This window comes from Pelophylax lessonae, assembly GCF_965119305.1.
Source record: "Pelophylax lessonae genome assembly, chromosome: 10".
Classification (NCBI taxonomy): Eukaryota; Metazoa; Chordata; class Amphibia; order Anura; family Ranidae; genus Pelophylax; species Pelophylax lessonae.
In genome coordinates, this window is record NC_138777.1 from 240,946,318 (window position 1) to 240,967,924 (window position 21,607).

Sequence of the window (21,607 nt, forward strand, 5' to 3'; positions counted from 1 at the left end):
GGGTACTGCACTGTACAGGTGAGTGTATAATAAGGGGTACTGTACTGTACAGGTGAGTGTATAATAAGGGGTACTGTACAGGTGAGGGTATAAGGGGTGCTGTACTGTACAGGTGAGGGTATAATAAGGGGTACTGTACAGGTGAGGGTATAATAAGGGGTACTGTACAGGTGAGGGTATAATAAGGGGTACTGTACTGTACAGGTGAGTGTATAATAAGGGGTACTGTACAGGTGAGGGTATAATAAGGGGTACTGTACAGGTGAGTGTATAATAAGGGGTACTGTACAGGTGAGGGTATAATAAGGGGTACTGTACTGTACAGGTGAGTGTATAATAAGGGGTACTGTACTGTACAGGTGAGTGTAGAATAAGGGGTACTGTACAGGTGAGGGTATAATAAGTGGTACTGTACTGTACAGGTGAGTGTATAAGGGGTACTGTACAGGTGAGTGTATAATAAGGGGTACTGTACAGGTGAGTGTATAAGGGGTACTGTACAGTACAGGTGAGTGTATAATAAGGGGTACTGTACAGGTGAGTGTATAAGGGGTACTGTACAGGTGAGGGTATAATAAGGGGTACTGTACAGGTGAGGGTATAATAAGGGGTACTGTACTGTACAGGTGAGGGTATAATAAGGGGTACTGTACTGTACAGGTGAGTGTATAATAAGGGGTACTGTACAGGTGAGTGTATAATAAGGGGTACTGTACAGGTGAGTGTATAATAAGGGGTACTGTACAGGTGAGGGTATAATAAGGGGTACTGTACTGTACAGGTGAGGGTATAATAAGGGGTACTGTACAGGTGAGTGTATAATAAGGGGTACTGTACTGTACAGGTGAGTGTATAATAAGGGGTACTGTACAGGTGAGTGTATAAGGGGTACTGTACAGGTGAGGGTATAATAAGGGGTACTGTACAGGTGAGGGTATAATAAGGGGTACTGTACTGTACAGGTGAGTGTATAATAAGGGGTACTGTACAGGTGAGTGTATAATAAGGGGTACTGTACTGTACAGGTGAGTGTATAATAAGGTGTACTGTACAGGTGAGGGTATAATAAGGGGTACTGTACAGGTGAGGGTATAATAAGGGGTACTGTACTGTACAGGTGAGTGTATAATAAGGGGTACTGTACTGTACAGGTGAGGGTATAATAAGGGGTACTGTACAGGTGAGTGTATAATAAGGGGTACTGTACTGTACAGGTGAGTGTATAATAAGGGGTACTGTACAGGTGAGTGTATAAGGGGTACTGTACAGGTGAGGGTATAATAAGGGGTACTGTACAGGTGAGGGTATAATAAGGGGTACTGTACTGTACAGGTGAGGGTATAATAAGGGGTACTGTACTGTACAGGTGAGTGTATAATAAGGGGTACTGTACTGTACAGGTGAGTGTATAATAAGGGGTACTGTACTGTACAGGTGAGTGTATAATAAGGGGTACTGTACTGTACAGGTGAGTGTATAATAAGGGGTACTGTACTGTACAGGTGAGTGTATAATAAGGGGTACTGTACAGGTGAGGGTATAATAAGGGGTACTGTACAGGTGAGGGTATAATAAGGGGTACTGTACAGGTGAGGGTATAATAAGGGGTACAGTACAGGTGAGGGTATAATAAGGGGTACTGTACTGTACAGGTGAGAATATATAATACGGGGTTTCTGCAGGTAATGTGAATATTTCCTAAACATGCTCAGTTTAGGAGATATTCAGAGTGGATGAAGACAGTGACATCATCAGCATAGCTCTGAAGGTTCGGCTTACCGCGTCCTGTAACTGTAACGGGCAATGTGAGCCACACCTTCAGAGCCGGTGCCGGAAACGGCCACTCCCGCATGCATGGGAGTGACATCATCACAGGTCTGGGCCAATCACGTACCTAGGAGCTGGTGAGCCCAGAAGACAGACAGGGGTAACATGTCAGCCCTCTCAGCAGTGACTTTACAGCGCTGGAGGGCTTCGTTCCAAGGTGAGTATTTCATAATGTGCTAGTATGGGATGCATATTAGCACATTATCCCACTGTCTTACAGGGTTTTTTTTTAACATTGGCGGTTTACAACGCACCAAGTTTTCATTGCCTGGCTACCGGCCTTTCCTAGGCTGCCCTCATATTGTGAGCCGGGCCCTCAGATTCCTCCTGTATGGAATTGTACTGTCCGCCTTTATTTTGCCATATAAACCCTGTATAATAATAATAATATATAAATCCCGTATAATAATATATAAATCCTGTATAATAATAATAATAATATATAAATCCTGTATAATAATAATATATAAATCCTGTATAATAATAATAATAATATATAAATCCTGTATAATAATAATATATAAATCCTGTATAATAATAATAATAATAATATATAAACCCTGTATAATAATAATAATAATGATATATAAATCCTAGATGTGTGGGAAGATCCCGCGGTATGGGACTCAGGGAAAAGGGAAAAAGGGCTGCAGCCTCCCTGGAATATAGAGGAAAGGCTATATCAGAATAGTAGATAAAAGGGGGGGGGGGGGGGGTTAGGGAATATGGCGCTGCCTAAGTAGGTAACGGATGTTTGAACAATTGGGCTAAAAGTATGGTCAAGGAATGATGTATGGGTAGTCTAATGTATGTACTCAGAAAATATATTAAAGTAGTATATATATATATATACAATAATTCAAACCAAAATCACATATAAATATGATAAACAGACATATAATTATAAAGTGCTTAGTGGTGTAATCTAATAAATCAATCTCTCAATAAAGTGATCCAGTGGCATGAAGTGCAACCATATGTAACATATATAGAGAAGTGATCCCGTGGTATAAGGTGCCGACTATAGTAGTGACTGTAATAACTAATATCAAAATTATATATATATATGAAACAATCAATAATCAGAATATGGAGACACACTTAAAATATTATATAGTGTATAAATATTATATAGTGCTTAGTGCAGTGATGTGGGGAGAGATAAATATTCACAAACGTTGATTGTGTGCAGAAATATATAAACAGAGTCGCACAGTGGAACTGATAAATGCTTATTGCATAAATCTTAGAATGAAGTTCATAGGTGGTGGTGCTCAGTCTTCGTATGGCAATCCCATAGATCTTCAGTTTAAAGAGGGGTGCCCAGAGTGGTAATGAAATGGATTGCACTCACTGCAAAGGGGTGTTAGGCAGGGGCAGGGCTTTTTTTCAGCAGGAACGTGGGGGAACTCAGTTCCAGCACTTCCAATGGGTGCTGGAGGGTCTACTGATGCTGGCTGCTGGGAGATCTTTTGTTGCTGGAGGGGATCTATATTTGCATTGCAATCTATTGTTGCTGGTGGAAGATCTTTTGATACTGAGGGTTACTTGTTGCTAGAAGGGATCTACTGTTAGGGAGGGGTCTACTGTTGCTGGCTGCTAGAGAGTCTATTGATGCTGGCTGCTGGGAGATCTTTTGCTGCTGCTGTGGGGGATCTATTGTATTGCTTTTCTTGTTATCATAACCTAATTCCATACATTCCAATACAAAATTATACTTGGTTCTATATTCTCTAAAAGAGTCTGTACTGGAAGTTGGGTAGGGGGTGGAACCAAGGTTCAGTGCTCGGAGGTTGGAAGGGGTGGAACCAAGGGTTAGTGCTCGGAGGTTGGAAGGGGTGGAACCAAGGGTTAGTGCTCGGAGGTTGGAAGGGGTGGAACCAAGGTTCAGTGCTCGGAGGTTGGAAGGGGTGGAACCAAGGTTCAGTGCTCGGAGGTTGGAAGGGGTGGAACCAAGGGTTAGTGCTCGGGGGTTGGAAGGGGTGGAATCAAGGGTTAGTGCTCGGAGGTTGGAAGGGGTGGAACCAAGGTTCAGTGCTCGGAGGTTGGAAGGGGTGGAACCAAGGGTTAGTGCTCGGAGGTTGGAAGGGGTGGAACCAAGGGTTAGTGCTCGGAGGTTGGAAGGGGTGGAACCAAGGTTCAGTGCTCGGAGGTTGGAAGGGGTGGAACCAAGGGTTAGTGCTCGGAGGTGGGTAGGGGGCGGAGACACAAAGTAACTTAGAAGGGGGAGTTCCTGCACCTATTCTCTGAGAAAAAAAGCCCTGGGCAGGGGTATATATAAGCTGTATACCACAGCGTAGAGATGGCTTATCCTTAGGGTTCCTGGACACTGCTGCCACGTCTGTACGTCTCGGTACCGGAGGGATGTGGGGGAATGAGTGCTGTTCCACAGTGTTCAGTGTACTTCCTGGTTTGTATTCCAGTGGTGGTATGCATATAAATGATAAAAAATAAATAACTGCGCTAAGCTAAACAAATGAAAAGCTGCAGCTGTAGTGGGAATCACTATGAATAAATATGTAGATGGAAAAGCTGCGCTACACAATTGATACACTGAAAATCAATCAGCAATAGTTCAAGTACTCAGAGGTCATAATAAAAAGTCCAAACAAATAGCACAGATAGAACATATGCATTCCATAGGACAGTCCAGGAAATGAAGATTCCAATAGTGCAGATGAAAAGATGGTAAATCCGCCACCAAGGGTCACTTCTAACAGCCACAGTGAAGCATGCTATGCGCTTACCAGATAAGTAAGGATAACCAGCATTGTATACTCTCAAACAAGCCAGATACGGAAGGGACCACCTCTCCTGACCAAATCCTGTTGGGTACTAAGGAACCACCACATCCAGCAGAAGAAAGCACCAACCGCCTCGTCCAAATTGTTAAATGGCCATAAATATGCAGAGAAAAAACTGTGCTATTTATTTGGACTTTTTATTATGACCTCTGAGTACTTGAACTATTGCTGATTGATTTTCAGTGTATCAATTGTGTAGCGCAGCTTTTCCATCTACATGTATATAAATGAACAAAGGGGGGACAATAGTGTGATACCGTAAGAAGAATTTTTATTATAGTATTATAGAGATCGGGTACTCACAATATAGTAGCAGGTATTGTGCATGAAAGATCCAAATAGGGGGGGGGCGTGCGGGCGAACGCCAATAAGGTCCCGGATCCGGAAGTGATGCAACTACGCTGTGTCAAAAAATTCTTGTTACGGTATCACACTATTGTCCCCCCCTTGTTCAATTTCAATAAATGTCAGAAATAGGCCCGGTCCTTAAGTGGATAATAATAATAATAATAATAATATTAATAGAAATAATAATAATATCAGGTGCTGATGTAAAAAAAAAAAGAAACAAAAAAACTCTTCCTCCAGTTATCCATAGATTTGTAATCACTGTATGTTTCCCCCCATAGTTCTGATATTTCTGATTCTGCTGTTTATGAAGAAAACACATCCGCCTCCTGAAGACAAAACGCGTCAGAAAGAAGGTGGCGGGAAGGAGACTCGGGTACGGCACATTCAGGTTTATTGATGAAATTTCTCTTTAACCCGCAAATGTCTATAGGAGATCTATGGCAGGTTCCTGGTGGTGCCATGTTGAACCTTTTCAGCTCTCCCCCCCTTTACACCCCCCTATGGGTCAGACCAAATGTCTACTTATTCTACTTCTACTACTTGTTTATTTCTGCTCCCCCCCTCGTTCATTCGGCAATAACATTTAATTAAGACACACCTCAAAAATTTTTGAGATGGGAACGAGACTCTCTATTAGCAAAATTATTTAGGCATAGGACACACCCCCTGCCACACCCCCCTTAAAGGAGAATTATACAAAAAAAAAAAAAGTAAACCCACAAGTGCTTTTATTTTACCACTGCGTTCCCTTTATTTTGGTTTTTGAAATGTACAAATGCAGCAATTTAGAAATTGGATGAAAGGTTTAGCACTGGGAAACACTTTTTCAAAGGTAAATAGAGCATTTTATATACAAACTATATATAGATCAGACCAACATGAGGGACATATAGGGAGAGAAGATGGACAGAGGAACGTTGTTCCAAATCAGGGACAGTCCCTCCAAATTCGGGACAGTCCCTCCAAATCCGGGGCAGTTGGGGGCCATGCTTAAGATTGTCCAAATTGGGGCCAAAGTGTCAATATTTTGTATGGCCACCATTATTTTCCAGCACTGCCTTAACCCTCTTGGGCATGGAGTTCACCAGAGCTTCACAGGCTGTCACTGGAGTCCTCTTCCACTCCTCCATGATGACATCACAGAGCTGGTGGATGTTAGAGACCTTCCCCTCCTCCACCTTCTGTTTGAGGATCCCCACAGATGCTCAATAGGGTTTAGGTCTGGAGACATGCTTGGCCAGTCCATCACCTTTACCCTCAGCTTCTTTAGCAAGGCAGTGGTCATCTTGGAGGTGTTTGGGGTCGTTATGTTGGAATACTGCCCTGCAGCCCAGTCTCTGAAGGGAGGGGATCATGCTCTGCTTCAGTATGTCACAGTACATGTTGGCATTCATGGTTCCCTCAATGAACTGTAGATCCCCAGTGCCGGCAGCACCCATGCAGCCCCAGACCATGACACTCCCACCACCATGCTTGACTGTAGGAAGACACACTTGTCTTTGTACTCCTCACCTGGTTGCCCCCACACACGCCTGACACCAAATAAGTTTATCTTGGTCTCATCAGAGCACAGGAGATGGTTCCAGTAATCCATGTCCTTAGTCTGCTTGTCTTCAGCAAACTGTTTGTGGGATTTCTTGTCCATCATCTTTAGAAGAGGCTTCCTTCTGGGATGACAGCCATGCAGACCAATTTGATGCAGTGTGCGGCGTATGGTCTGAGCACTGACAGGCTGACCCCTCCCCCACCCCTTCAACCTCTGCAGCAATGCTGGCAGCACTCATACGTCTATTTCCCAAAGACAACCTTTGGATATGACGCTGAGCACGGCACTCAACTTCTTTGGTGGACCATGGTGAGGCCTGTTCTGAGAGGAACCTGTCCTGGTAAACCACTGTATGGTCTTGGCCACCATGCTGCAGCTCAGTTTCAGGGTCTTGGCAATCTTCTTATAGCCTAGGCCATCTTTATGTAGAGCAACAATTCTTTTTTTTCAGATCCTCAGAGAGTTCTTTGCTATGAGGGGCCATGTTGAACTTCCAGTGACCAGTATGAGAGAGTGAGAGCGATAACACCAAATTTAACACACCTGCTCCCATTCACACCTGAGACCTTGTAACACTAACGAGTCACATGTCACCGGGGAGGGAAAATGGCTAATTGGGCCCAATTTGGACATTGTCACTTAGGGGTGTACTGACTTTTGTTGCCAGCAGTTTAGACATTAATGGCTGTGTGTTGAGTTATTTTGAGGGGACAGTAAATTTACACTGTTATACAAGCTGTACACTCACTACTTTACATTGTAGCAAAGTGTAATTTCTTCAGTGTTGTCACATGAAAAGATAGAATAAAAGATTTACAGAAATGTGAGGGGTGTTCTTACTTCTGTGAGATACTGTACAATTTCTGTCATTTGAAGAGGGAGGGGGAAGGGGAGACAGGATGCTCTTTGTACTTTGATTAGGTGTGTCTAGCATGCTCCTTGTCCACAACTGGGTAAAGTCCAGTTGTTTTATTTTTAGATCAGCCATTCTTTCTGTAAGCCTTATTTTAACTTTCAGCTCAGTATATTTACCAACAGGTCATTTACAGACAGGGCCGGTTCTACCTATAGGCAAGGTAGGCGTTGGCCTAAAACCCACATCATTTGGGGGCGCTGCCACCTTCTGTGCCTCGCAGTAAGCAAACTACATTTTCCATGTTGTTCGCGGTAGCTGCTGGCAGAACGAGAAGAGAGAAGTAGGCAGGCGATCGGTCTTCAGGAGGGCGGAGCGATGGGTGGACGCAGATGTGCTGGGAGTGGTCAGGGCCCGCTATCATGCAGGCTCCAATTCCAATGAAAAATGGCGAAGTGCACCCAGTGGGGTCAGGCGAGGGGGTACCGGTGGAGAAAGAAGGGGAGGTGGTCAGGGTGAAAGAGCCCCCCCTCCTGCTCTGTGCTGCAGCTTCATGCCTGGAGCAAAGCTTCCCCTCATGGAACCAGATACACACTGAAAATATCTGGAGGAGCCACTGAAGGACAGGTGAGATCTGGGGGGACTGGTGCCCCCCTCCTGTCCTGCTGCCCCCCTCCTGTCCTGCTGCCTCCCTCCTGTCACGCTGCCCCCCTCCTGTGCCGCAGCCCCCTCATGTCCCACTGCCCCCCGCGCTTCCCCCTCCTTTCACATTGCCCAGATACCCCTCTCCCCCCGCCACACTGCCCTCCTGTCACAATGGTGGGTGTGGTGGGAGAATGGTGTGGGGAAAGGTGTTGGATGGACGGGGGCGGCAAAAAGCACTTTTGCCTAGGTAGACAAAAATCCTTGCACCGACCCCGTTTACAGAAGTTAAAAAAAAGTTTTCTCACATCTTCTAGATCAGTGTTTACATAGTTATATATATATAGTTACATAGTTACATAGTAGGTGAGGTTGAATAAAGACAATAGTCCATCCAGTTCCCCCTGTGTAGGTGTGTGTGGCTGTAATCATCTCTCATACCCCTGAATGTTCTGATCCTTGAGATGTACGTCTAAGAGTCTTTTGAAAGCCACCATACTTCCCGCAGAATCCCCCTGCGTTGCCTGAGGTTAAAACGCTTCTCCTCTAATCGCATTGTATGTCCTGGCGCCCTCATGCAATCCTTGTGACTGAACAGCTTTTTTTCTATGCTGAGATCACCATTGAGATATTTATAAATTTCTATCATGTCCCCTCTCAGGCGTCTCTTCTCCAGGGCGAATAAATCAAGCAATTGCAGATGCTCTTCATAATCAATTAGTTTAGTTGCCCTTCTCTGGACTCTCTCCAGTTCCAACACATCCCTCCTGAGGACTGGCGACCAGAACTGGACAGAATACTCCAGATGCGGTCGGACCAGAGTTTTATAAAGTGGAAGGATTATAGTCTTATCTCTGGAATACATCCCTTTCTTTATGCATGCTAATAATCTGCCGGCTTTGGAAGCTGCCGCTTGACATTGCATGCTGTTGCTTAGTCTATCCTCTACCAAGACTCCCAGATCTTTCTCCTATCCTCTTTCTCTTTGATTCCCCTTGATTCTGAACCTTTTTCACTCAAAGCACCCTTTAAAATGATGGACAGTATTGAGGCATTCCAATCTAAAATATACAAAACTATTCTAATTGTTTTACATAATGCAGCAACATCAGTACATGTAGGAAACCAAACGTTAGAGGTGATTTTTTTCTTCCAAAGCAAATACACTTTGCCCACTGATACAGACTAGTATTCCAATGTTTCTCTTCTCCATCAATGTCTCCCCATCAGTCAGCTAATGTGACCCCAGTGCTGGGGGAGAGATGCACAGGAGGATCAAAGAAGGATGCTGTGGAGGTGACAGACATTCTCCACATCAACTGATGACATCTAGAAAGTCGTAATGGTACATAATGAAAACCCGTGGCTAACTAAAAGGCGCAGGTTTCATCCACACACCGCCTTGTATACAATTTTTTATCAAATTTTAGGCATTTTGCCAAGTCACCCCTGAAGAAACCTCAAGGCACCCTGGTTGAAAAAGGTTTTTCTAGAAGAACCAGCACTGAGCTTTGTTTTTACCCTCCAGGGTTTTGAACTTGGCCAGCTTCACCGTGGTCTTGATGCCCACCCTGAGGTCATTCGTTATGATGTCGCACCAATGCTCCCGCCGACTCCTCAGTACCAGCCAAGACCAGCCAATTCCGATGAGATCGAACACTTATATGAGGGGGTAAGTAGTCATAGAGCTTCATCTGTAGAAGTGCACAGTGCATAGAGAAGCAGTACAGCCTCGTGTTGGGTTTCTTATGACTTCCTAGGCCAGAGGGAAGAGAGGCCCACCCTGTGTTAGAGTTCCATTATAGACGGCCAACATCGGTATCTCACACTTACTTTGCATACAATAGACAGTATAAATGGCCTCATTATACATCAGACAAAGGGCCGTATTCAGCAAAGAGTTCTTATCCTGAAAGCCGAACTCCAGACTCCACTGGAGGCTCCATCCCGGCAGTATGCGGTTTTCTTATAAATGTACTTACCTTTATCCAAAATCTTCAGGCCAGTCCTCTTCCTCTCCTGGCAATGGGCGGTGGTACGCTGTAAGCACCGGGGGCAGTAATGGCGCCTACTTGGGAAGTTCCATGGCGCTCTGCACTCACAGTATGTTCTCAGTCTTCCAGGTTTATGGGATGTTAGTGGCTGAGCTTGCATGGAAGACACACAAATACCATTTGTAGAAGAAAAGGGCCAGCAGTGTCAGCTTACATGTTCCTTGAGTACAGGAATACTAGAAGAACGCTTCACTAAATAAGGCCTTAAGAGTAGACATTATGTCACCGAGGGGTGCGCTCTTGCTCTGTGGTGTGAATGCTGCATCCTCTTTATACACACTGCTCAAAAAATTAAAGGAACACTTTGAAAACACATCAGTTCTCAATGGTAAAAAAAATCATGCTGGATATCTATACTGCTATGGACTGGGTGATGTTTTAGGATCTATACTGGTATGGACTAGGTAATGTGTTAAGATCTATACTGGTATGGATTGGGTAATGTGTTAAGATCTATACTGCTATGGACTGGGTAATGTTTTAGGATCTATACTGGTATGGACTGGGTAATGTGTTAGGATCTATACTGGTATGGACTGGGTAATGTGTTAGGATCTATACTGGTATGGACTGGATAATGTGTTAGGATCTATACTGGTATGGACTGGGTAATGTGTTAGGATCTATACTGCTATGGACTGGGTAATTGTTATTATTATTATTATTATACAGGATTTATATAGCGCCAACAGTTTGCGCAGCGCTTTACAATGTGAAGGAAGACAATACAGTTACAATACAATTCAAAACAGGAGGAACTAGAGGGCCCTGTTCGTTAGAGCTTACAATCTAGAAGGGAGGGTCAAGTGAAACAAAAGGCAATAACCGTGGGGGATGGGTTGATGGAGAAAAGGAGGTACATTTGTTAGGGGTTGGTAGGATAGGCTTCTCTGAAAAGGAGGGTTTTCAGAGATCGCCTAAAAGCTAATAGAGTGGGAGATAATTGGACAGATAAGGGTAAGGAGTTCCATAGGATTGGAGAGGCTCTGGAAAAGTCCTGGAGGCGAGCATGGGAGGAGGTGATGAGTGAGCGAGAGAGCAGGAGGTTTTGAGAGGAACGAAGAGAGCCATTAGGTTGGTATTTTGAGACGAGGCTGGTGATGTAGCTGGGGGCTAGGCTGTGGATGGCTTTGTAAGATGTTGTAAGTATTTTGAATTTGATTCGTTGGGTGAGGGGAAGCCAGTGGAGGGCTTGACAGAAAGGAGCAGCGGACACTGAGTGATTGGTAAGGTGGATGAGTCTGGCGGCAGCATTCATGATGGATTGAAGGGGGGAGGAGCCTGTGTAGAGGTAAGCCAACTAGAAGGGAATTGCAGTAGTCGAGGCGTGAAATGACCAGAGAGTGAACTGGGAGCTTTGCTGTGTCATTGGTTAGAAAGGGGCGTATTTTGGAGATGTTGCGGAGGCTGAGGCGGCAAGATTTGGACAGCGATTGGATGTGGGGTTTGAAGGAGAGTTCCGAGTCCAGGACAACACCTAGGACCTTGGCATGCGGGGATGGGCTGATAGTAATGCCATCGATATTGACGGAGAAATCAGGGGAAGGGGCATGTGGTGGAGGAAATATTATGAGCTCGGTTTTGGGTGGATTGAGTTTGAGGAAGTGGTGAGACATCCAGACCGATATATCTGATAGTAAATTAGTGATACGTGAGGAGACTGAGGGAGAGAGCTGAGGGGTGGATAGATAGATTTGAGTATAGTCAGCGTAGAGGTGGTATTGGAAGCCGTGGGAGGCTATCAGCTGACCCAGAGAGGAGGTGTAGATTGAAAATAGGAGGTGTCCAAGAACAGAGCCTTGGGGGACCCCAACAGAGAAGGGAAGAGGAGAGGAGGAAGTAGAATTGTAGGTAACGCTGAAGGTGCGGTTGGATAAGTAGGAAGATAGCCAGGGAAGAGTACAGTCCTGGAGACCAAAGGCATGGAGTTTTGAGGAGGAGGGGATGGTCAACCGTATCAAAGGCAGCAGAAAGGTCCAGAAGTAGGAGTACAGAATAGTGTCCATTGGTTTTGGCCATTAGTAGATCATTTGTCAGTTTTAGGAGAGCAGTTTCAGTGGAGTGTTGAGGGCGAAATCCAGACTAAAGGGCATCAAGGAGGCTATTCTCAGCAAGGTGGTTGCACAATCGGTTGTAGACTAGGCGTTCGAGGAGTTTGGATGAAAAGGAGAGCAAGGAAATAGGGTGTAGGTTGTTCAGATCGGTTGGGTTCAGTGAGGGCTTTTTAAGTATGGGGCTGACTAGTGCATGTTTTAGAGAGTCGGGGAAGATGCCAGAAGAGAGGGAGAGATTGAAGATGTGGGTTAGAGAGCGTAGAATAGGGCCAGAAGGTGAACGTAGCATATGCGAGGGAACAGGATCCAGAGGGCAGGTGGTTAAGTGGAAGCTAGCAAGTAGTTTAGCAACCTCATCTGTAGTGGTGGGGTTGAATGAGGGAAGTAATGATCGCACCTGTGGGCATGAAGCATAAGGCATGGAAGATATCTGAACAGCAACGATCTCCTTACGAATTGTATCAATCTTCTGTTTGAAGTGGTAGGCAATCTCCTGGGCAGTGAGTGAGTAATGGGTTAGGATCTATACTGGTATGGACTGGGTAATGTGTTAGGATCTATACTGGTATGGACTGGGTAATGTGTTGGGATCTATACTGGTATGGACTGGGTAATGCGTTAGGAAGGAAAGGATGTCACATCGTTTGATGGAAATTAAAATTATCACCCTACAGGGGGCTGAATTCAGAGACACCCCAAAAATCAAAGCGAAAAAACGATGCAGCAGACTAGTGAAATTTCATTGCAGGACCTCAGAATAGTCCTCAGTAGTGTGTATGGCCCCCATGTGCTGTATGCATGCCTGACAACATCGGGGCATGCTCCTAATGAGACGACAGATGGCGTCCTGGGGTATTTCCTCACAGATCTGGACCAGGACATCACTGAGCTCCTGAACAGCCTGAGGTGCAACCTGGTGGCTTCACAGATGGACGGAAACATAATGTCCCAGAGGTGTTCTATTTGATTTAGGTCAGGCGAGCGTTGGGGCCATTCAATGGTATCAATTCCTTCATCCTCCAGGAACTGGCTGCATACTCTCACCACATGAGGCCGGGTATTGTTGTACACCAGGGGGAACCCAGGACCCACTGCACCAGCGTAGGGTCTGACAGTCTGACAATGGGTCCAAGGATTTCATCCCGATACCTAATGGCAGTCAGGGTGCCATTGTCTAGCCTGTAGAGGTCTGTGCGTCCCTCCATTTATATTCCTCCCCAGACCATCTCTGACCCACCACCAAACCGGTCATGCTGAATGATGTTACAGGCAGAATAACGTTCTCCACACCTTCTCCAGACCCTTTCACGTCGGTCACATGTGTTCAGGGTGAACTCTGCTCTCATCTGTGAAAAGCACAGGGTGCCAGTGATGGACCTGCCAATTCTGGTGTTCAATGGCAAATGCCAATCGTGCTCCATGGTGCCAGGCAGTGAGCACAGGGCCTACTAGAGGACGTCGGGCCCTCAGGCCACCCTCATGAAGTCTGTTTCTGATTGTTTGGTCAGAGACATTCACACCAGTGGCCTGCTGGAGGTCATTTTGTAGGGCTCTGGCAGTGCTCATCCTGTTCTTCCTTGAACAAAGGAGTAGATACCGGTCCTGCTGATGGGTTAAAGATCTTCTACGGCCCTGTCCAGCTCTCCTAGAGTAACTGCCTGTCTCCTGGAATCTCCTCCATGCTCCTGCTAGGGTCCAGGTATGGCCTCATACTACCAGTAGTGACACTGACCCCCTCTATAGGGTCCAGGTATGGCCTCATGCTACCAGTAGTGACACTGACCTCCCTCTATAGGGTCCAGGTATGGCCTCATACTACCAGTAGTGACACTGACCCCCCTCTATAGGGTCCAGGTATGGCCTTATACTACCAGTAGTGACACTGACCCCCTCTATAGGGTCCAGGTATGACCTCATACTACCAGTAGTGACACTGACCCCCTCTATAGGGTCCAGGTACGGCCTCATACTACCAGTAGTGACACTGACCCCCTCTATAGGGTCAAGGTATCTCCTCATACTACCAGTAGAGACACTGACCTCCTCTATAGGGTCCAGGTATGGCCTCATACTACCAGTAGTGACACTGACCCCCCTCTATAGGGTCCAGGTATGGCCTCATACTACCAGTAGTGACACTGACCCCCCTCTATAGGGTCCAGGTATGGCCTCATACTACCAGTAGTGACACTGACCCCCTCTATAGGGTCCAGGTATGGCCTCATACTACCAGTAGTGACACTGACCCCCTCTATAGGGTCCAGGTATGGCCTCATGCTACCAGTAGTGACACTGACCCCCTTTATAGGGTCCAGGTATGGCCTCATACTACCAGTAGTGACACTGACCCCCTCTATAGGGTCCAGTTATGACCTCATACTACCAGTAGTGACACTGACCCCCTCTATAGGGTCCAGGTACGGCCTCATACTACCAGTAGTGACACTTACCCCCTCTATAGGGTCCAGGTATCTCCTCATACTACCAGTAGAGACACTGACCTCCTCTATAGGGTCCAGGTATGGCCTCATACTACCAGTAGTGACACTGACCCCCCTCTATAGGGTCCAGGTATGGCCTCATGCTACCAGTAGTGACACTGACCCCCTCTATAGGGTCCAGGTATGGCCTCATACTACCAGTAGTGACACTGACCCCCTCTATAGGGTCCAGGTATGGCCTCATACTACCAGTAGTGACACTGACCCCCCTCTATAGGGTCCAGGTATGGCCTCATACTACCAGTAGTGACACTGACCCCCTCTATAGGGTCCAGGTATGGCCTCATACTACCAGTAGTGACACTGACCCCCTCTATAGGGTCCAGGTATGGCCTAATGGTACCAGTAGTGACACTGACCCGAGCCAAATGCAAAACTAGAGGCAAATAGTCAGAAAAGATGAGTAGGGAAAAATGTCAGTGGTCTCCACCTGTAAAACCATTCCTGTTTTGGGGGTCATCTCATTGTTGCCCATCTAATGCACCTGTTGTTAATTTTATTAACACCAAAGCAGCTGAAACTGGTTAACAACCCCCTCTACCACTTAACTGACCAGATCAAAATCGCAGGAGTTTAATTGACTTGGTGCCATACTCTGAATAAAAAGAGTTCCTTTATTTATTTTGAGCAGTGTTTATATAGAGATTTACATTCACAGAGACTGTAAGAGAATGGAAATGGCTGAATTCACAAACCTAATGCTGGATAAGAATCCTTTTTCTGTTTGTTTGTAGCAAAGTCCAATGAGATTTTAAAATGAAAGTCACATGACTAATACAAGGACCCTCCCCCTTGTGTGAGAGCTTTGTGAAATAGAGCTGTTGTAGTGTAGAAGTGTACGGATTATGTGCTCCACCTTAAAGTGTATCTAAACCCAGGAATAGAAAATGTTCCCCCACCCTGGGACAGGGAGAGTGTTAGGCCTTTATAACACCGTCCTCTCATCTCAATAACAGGGGAGGTGTTTTGTAGTTCTCGTAGATATCAGGTAACAATATAACTAATAGCAGTGCAGAGGCAGAGAGTACAGGAAGTTATCAGCTCACTGGATTTCTGGCTGGATAAATGACTGTTTTTTTTTCTTTTGCAGATATATGAAAACGAATTGAACAAATGACCTCCTTCTCCTCCAACCACTGTGTGCTCATTGGTAGACATTCCCCGCCTTCTCCTCCAACCACTGTGTGCTCATTGGTAGACATTCCCCGCCTTCTCCTCCAACCACTGTGTGCTCATTGGTAGACATACCCCGCCTTCTCCTCCAACCGATGTATGCCCATTATTGCTGTGTGCTTTGGAAGGGAAACCTTCTTCTCATTCACATCTTTCTGCCAGCAGAGGGCAGCAGAATACCCTCAAGGTGGTATTTTGTCCCACCGATTTTCCTTCTATCCTGACAAGTGCTTCAGTCCCTGCTGCAGAGAAACACCCCCATACCAGTAGATTCCTGCCCCCATACCAGGATATTACCCCCCCCCCATGACAGGATATTACAGGATATTACCCCCTCCATGCTTTACTGTAGGAATGGAATTATTTGGATGGATTTCCAGCAGACATATGGTTTGGCGTTGAGGCCAAATCATTCCATTTTAGTCTCCTCTGACCAGAACACCTTTCTCCATGTGGCCTCAGAATCTTCGCGGTGTGTTTTGGCAAAGCTCAGTGGTGAAGGCGTGTGGCTTTTCTTGAGGAGTGACTTTTTTCTTGCACCCCTCCCCCCCATACAAGCCACATTTGTGGAGGATTTGTGATATGACCACTCTTTGGTAAGAGAGGAGACCTCCAGCAGTTCTGACAGTCTCCTCCAGTTTGGAGCGACATCCTGATCCAGGGAGGGTCTGTATTCTACCAAATACCTTCCACTAATTTATAGACGTCACTCTGCTTCCAGGCATTGATAAAGCCTTTGTATCCATCTCCTGACTTGTGCCCACCCACACCTTTAGGCCGGAGATCCTCGTGACAGCGCCACCCATAGGTGATGGTTTGCTTTAGTTGCACTACCAGGGACTGAAATGCTCCAGGAAAGCTCTGTTTATGCTGAGCTAATTAAAATGACCGCAGCTGATCACAGGTGAAAGTCAAATGATGACTTTTTGGTCACAAGTGTGCCATTGAGAAGGTGAATAGCTACACCTAAATGAGTTTACAAGTCAGGGGGGGATCCTTTTTGCAACTCCAGGATTTTGTTTTTTTCTGACATGTTGGTGTTCTATCTTTCACTTGGGTGTTATAAGTAAAGACAGTCTGTCTTCATTTCAGGCAGCAAAGAAACAAAATGGGATTATTTTAAGGGGGGGTGATTCTTTTTTTTATACCCGCTGTACATGAGGAAGGAGCAGGGAGCATATAAAGGATCATAAATTCATGCATTTGTCACCAGAAAACACCATAAAAGATCCCCCATATCAGTGGGGTGCGTGTATGAAGAGAGTGCGTGCAGCAACTGGTGTCTCAGTGCATGGGCATCAAATAGTGGGGGGGGGGGGGGGACACCATCATGAATGAAGATTATAGTGGGGGGGGACACCATCATGAATGAAGGTTATAGTGGGGGGGGGCACCATCATGAATGAAGATTATAGTGGGGGGGGGGGGACACCATCATGAATGAAGATTATAGTGGGTGGGGACACCATCATAAATGAAGGTTATAGTGGGGGGGGGCACCATCATAAATGAAGGTTATAGTGGGGGGGGGGGCACCATCATAAATGAAGATTATAGTGGGGGGGGGGCACCATCATAAATGAAGATTATAGTGGCGGTTTTTGCATCACCTTATGTATACCGTGCCGCCATCATGGGGGCTGCTGCTTCATCATATACGCTGACCCGCCACAATGAGGTCTGAGGACGGTGACTCCATACTCTATGTGTTCATATGAGCCCCTAAAGAAAGAGTATTTTCCCTCAAGCTTCTTCTGTGGACTTTCTTTGTAACACCAGTAATGCTCTCTGTAGTATAAATGTTATATTTGGGTATATTACATGGAGATGGCCACTCCTACTTTATGTCCTTTCTAAATTTTGTACAATAAACTTGGAATTTTATGGTAAATTTTCTCTTGTTGGTTTCCCTCACCACCTGTACCTCCTCCTCCACTCCCTTTACTACCAAATGTTTTGTCCATAAAAAGAACATTTACTGAATATTCCATCCCTCATCTAAAAGAAGCGCTATTACCATCCACTATGTCACACTGAAACGCGTTAGTGTTTTCATTACACAGAAATAAGACAATAAAACAGGTTGTGGATTCTAGTGGTAAGCAGAGGCACATACATTATATTGCCAAATGTATTGGGACAGCCCTCCGAATCATTGGATTCAGGTGTTCCAATCACCTCCATGGCCACAGCTGTATAAAATCAAACTCCTCCGCATGCGGACTTCTAAAGCCCCGTACACACGTACCGATCGTCTGCCGACGATCGTCCGTCTTTTGTCCCCGGAATGTCGGTGTCTGTTGAAAAGTGCAAAGACTGCACAAGACTTTTGTCTGCCGACTACAGCCCATTGCAGAAGTGATGTCATGTAATGGTTAACTTTCCCTGTGTTTTTTCTTTTCTGAGCATGCCCAGTCTTGCAAATCTGAGGTATGTCGGCCGAATTCTGTACTGACTGGCGAACAATCGGCCGTTCTGGTGTCGGCATACAAAAATTTTAATGCTTGCAAGACAGACTCTTGTCGGCAGAATGTGCGCTGACATCTGTCGGAGGCACCATACTAACAAGCGTACAATCGGCAGATCTTTCGTCCGCCGACGTTTGTATGCCGACGATCGGTACGTGTGTACGGGCCTTTACACTCAACAAGATTATAAACACAAGACTTTTGTTTTTGCCGCCATTTTTCATGAGCTGAACTCAAAAGATCTAAAACTTTTTCTATGTACACAAAAGGCCGATTTCTCTCCAATATTCTTCACAAATCTGTGTAAATCTGTGTTAGTGATCACTTCTCCTTTGCCGAGATAATCCATCCACCTCACAGGTGTGGCATATCCAAATCCAATAATAATAATATAGAATAAAATAAGAATGGGAAACATATTAACTTGGGCACTGTGTCCATATGCTGGTAAAAGGATCCATAAAAATATAAATATAGATATGAATATAAAAAGAAGTGCATATATATAAAAATATGTATACAAATTCCATAAAAATATATAAAATATATACAGACATATCAATATATATATATGTATATATAAAAAACTTCAGAAAAAAGGAAAAGAACAGTATATTTATGTGATGACCTACAGAATTGTATTGACGTCTAATTCCTCATTAAGTCCCCCGGGCGAGAGGACATTCAAGGCATATATCCAGTAGGTTTCCCTACTACAAAGTCGCTTAAATTTCTCGGCCTCCGGGGGACCTTTGGGGATTGATTTTTTTTATATATATATATATATACATTTCTAGATATGTATAATGATTTTATTTGTCATAGTAATTCACTCAAGCAGGTTGTTTTCAAAGCTTTAGTCCATTATATTATCTGTATAATGAGGATGGCTGTATACACATCGGAATTGCTAAGTCAGTAGCCACTTCCGTTGTGTAAGCTCCGCCGTGCCTATTGTCGCCATGGCAACCTCTGGAGTCCGCTCTATATAAACCTTGAATGCAGATGGCGGTCCTCTACGTCTGAAGAAGGAGCCGAGTACGCATGCTCCGAAACGCGTTACGTCACTTCCGGTTAGCCTGCGTTCCATTGCGGCTTCCGGTTTAACCAGCTCCGTGGACCAGCTTCCTAGAACGTCACTTCCTGGCTGCAGGACGGCCGGAACAGTGCAGACTAGACGCTAAGAAACACCATTACACGGAATATGGATTGAAGCTTTCCTTAATGTAAGTTACTATATCGTTTTGTTATGCAATAAAGTCTTGGCTTACTACAGTGGCGCCTGTTCTTTTCTATTGTTTCCAGCGGGATTTCCTGAGTTTAACCGCCAGTGCTGCCCTGGATGTTGGCTACTTTGGACAGTCCAAAAAGCACCCATTGGTCATCTTCTGTGTTTTTTTGGTGGACATTCCTTCTGGTAATTAGCGCCCAACACCTATCTCCACCACCACCATGGGCCACTCCATCCACAACGTACGCCTGCCCATACCATAACCCCACCGCCACCATGGGCCACTCCATCCACAACGTACGCCTGCCCATACCATAACCCCACCGCCACCATGGGCCACTCCATCCACAACGTACGCCTGCCCATACCATAACCCCACCATCACCATGGGCCACTCAATCCACAACGTACGCCTGCCCATACCATAACCCCACCGCCACCATGGGCCACTCCATCCACAACGTACGCCTGCCCATACCATAACCCCACCATCACCATGGGCCACTCAATCCACAACGTACGCCTGCCCATACCATAACCCCACCGCCACCATGGGCCACTCCATCCACAACGTACGCCTGCCCATACCATAACCCCACCGCCACCATGGGCCACTCCATCTACAACGTACGCCTGCCCATCCCATAACCCCACCACCACCATGGGCCACTCCATCCACAACATACGCCTGCCCATACCATAACCCCACCACCACCATGGGCCACTCCATCCACAACGTACGCCTGCCCATGCCATAACCCCACCGCCACCATGGGCCACTCCATCTACAACGTACGCCTGCCCATCCCATAACCCCACCACCACCATGGGCCACTCCATCCACAACATACGCCTGCCCATACCATAACCCCACCACCACCATGGGCCACTCCATCCACAACGTACGCCTGCCCATACCATAACCCCACCGCCACCATGGGCCACTCCATCTACAACGTACGCCTGCCCATACCATAACCCCACCACCACCATGGGCCACTCCATCCACAACGTACGCCTGCCCATACCATAACCCCACCGCCACCATGGGCCACTCCATCCACAACGTACGCCTGCCCATACCATAACCCCACCGCCACCATGGGCCACTCCATCCACAACGTACGCCTGCCCATACCATAACCCCACCGCCACCATGGGCCACTCCATCCACAACGTACGCCTGCCCATACCATAACCCCACCGCCACCATGGGCCACTCCATCTACAACGTACGCCTGCCCATCCCATAACCCCACCGCCACCATGGGCCACTTCATCCACAACGTACGCCTGCCCATCCCATAACCCCACCGCCACCATGGGCCACTTCATCCACAACGTACGCCTGCCCATCCCATAACCCCACCGCCACCATGGGCCATTTCATCCACAACGTACGCCTGCCCATCCCATAACCCCACCGCCACCATGGGCCACTTCATCCACAACATACGCCTGCCCATCCCATAACCCTACCACCACCATGGGCCACTCCATCCACAACGTACGCCTGCCCATACCATAACCCCACCATGGGCCACTCCATCCACAATGTACGCCTGCCCATACCATAACCCCACCGCTACCATGGGCCACTCCATCCACAATGTACGCCTGCCCATAGCATAACCCCACCGCCACCATGGGCCACCATCCACAACGTACTCCTGCCCATACCATAACCCCACCCCCACCATGGGCCACTCCATCCACAACGTACGCCTGCCCATACCGTAACCCCACCGCCACCATGGGCCACTCCATCTACAATGTACGCCTGCCCATACCGTAACCCCATCGCCACCATGGCCCACTCCATCCACAATGTACGCCTGCCCATCCCATAACCCCACCGCCACCATGGGCCACTCCATCCACAACGTACACCTGCCCATACCATAACACCACCACCACCATGGGCCACTCCATCCACAATGTACGCCTGCCCATACCATAACCCCAACCCCACCATGGGCCACTCCATCCACAACATAGGCCTGCCCATACCATAACCCCACCGCCACCATGGGCCACTCCATCCATAACATACACCTGCCCATGCCATAACCCCACCGCTACCATGGGCCACTCCATCCACAA

The 21,607-nt window shown here is 46.5% G+C and overlaps 1 protein-coding gene across 1 annotated transcript in view; it reads left to right on the forward strand.

Annotated features, from left to right (window-relative positions):
• The window catches only part of LOC309566043 (cadherin-1-like), a gene marked incomplete at its 3' end in the record, with an annotated part of 146,526 nt that extends 130,777 nt beyond the window's left edge, over window positions 1-15,749 (forward strand). Inside the window, exons 14-16 of the mRNA XM_082271066.1 lie at window positions 5,261-5,355; window positions 9,552-9,695; window positions 15,723-15,749. Coding sequence (XP_082127192.1) covers window positions 5,261-5,355; window positions 9,552-9,695; window positions 15,723-15,749 — 266 coding nt within the window. The remainder of the gene's footprint in view (window positions 1-5,260; window positions 5,356-9,551; window positions 9,696-15,722) is intronic.
• Window positions 15,750-21,607: the final 5,858 nt, after the last annotated feature.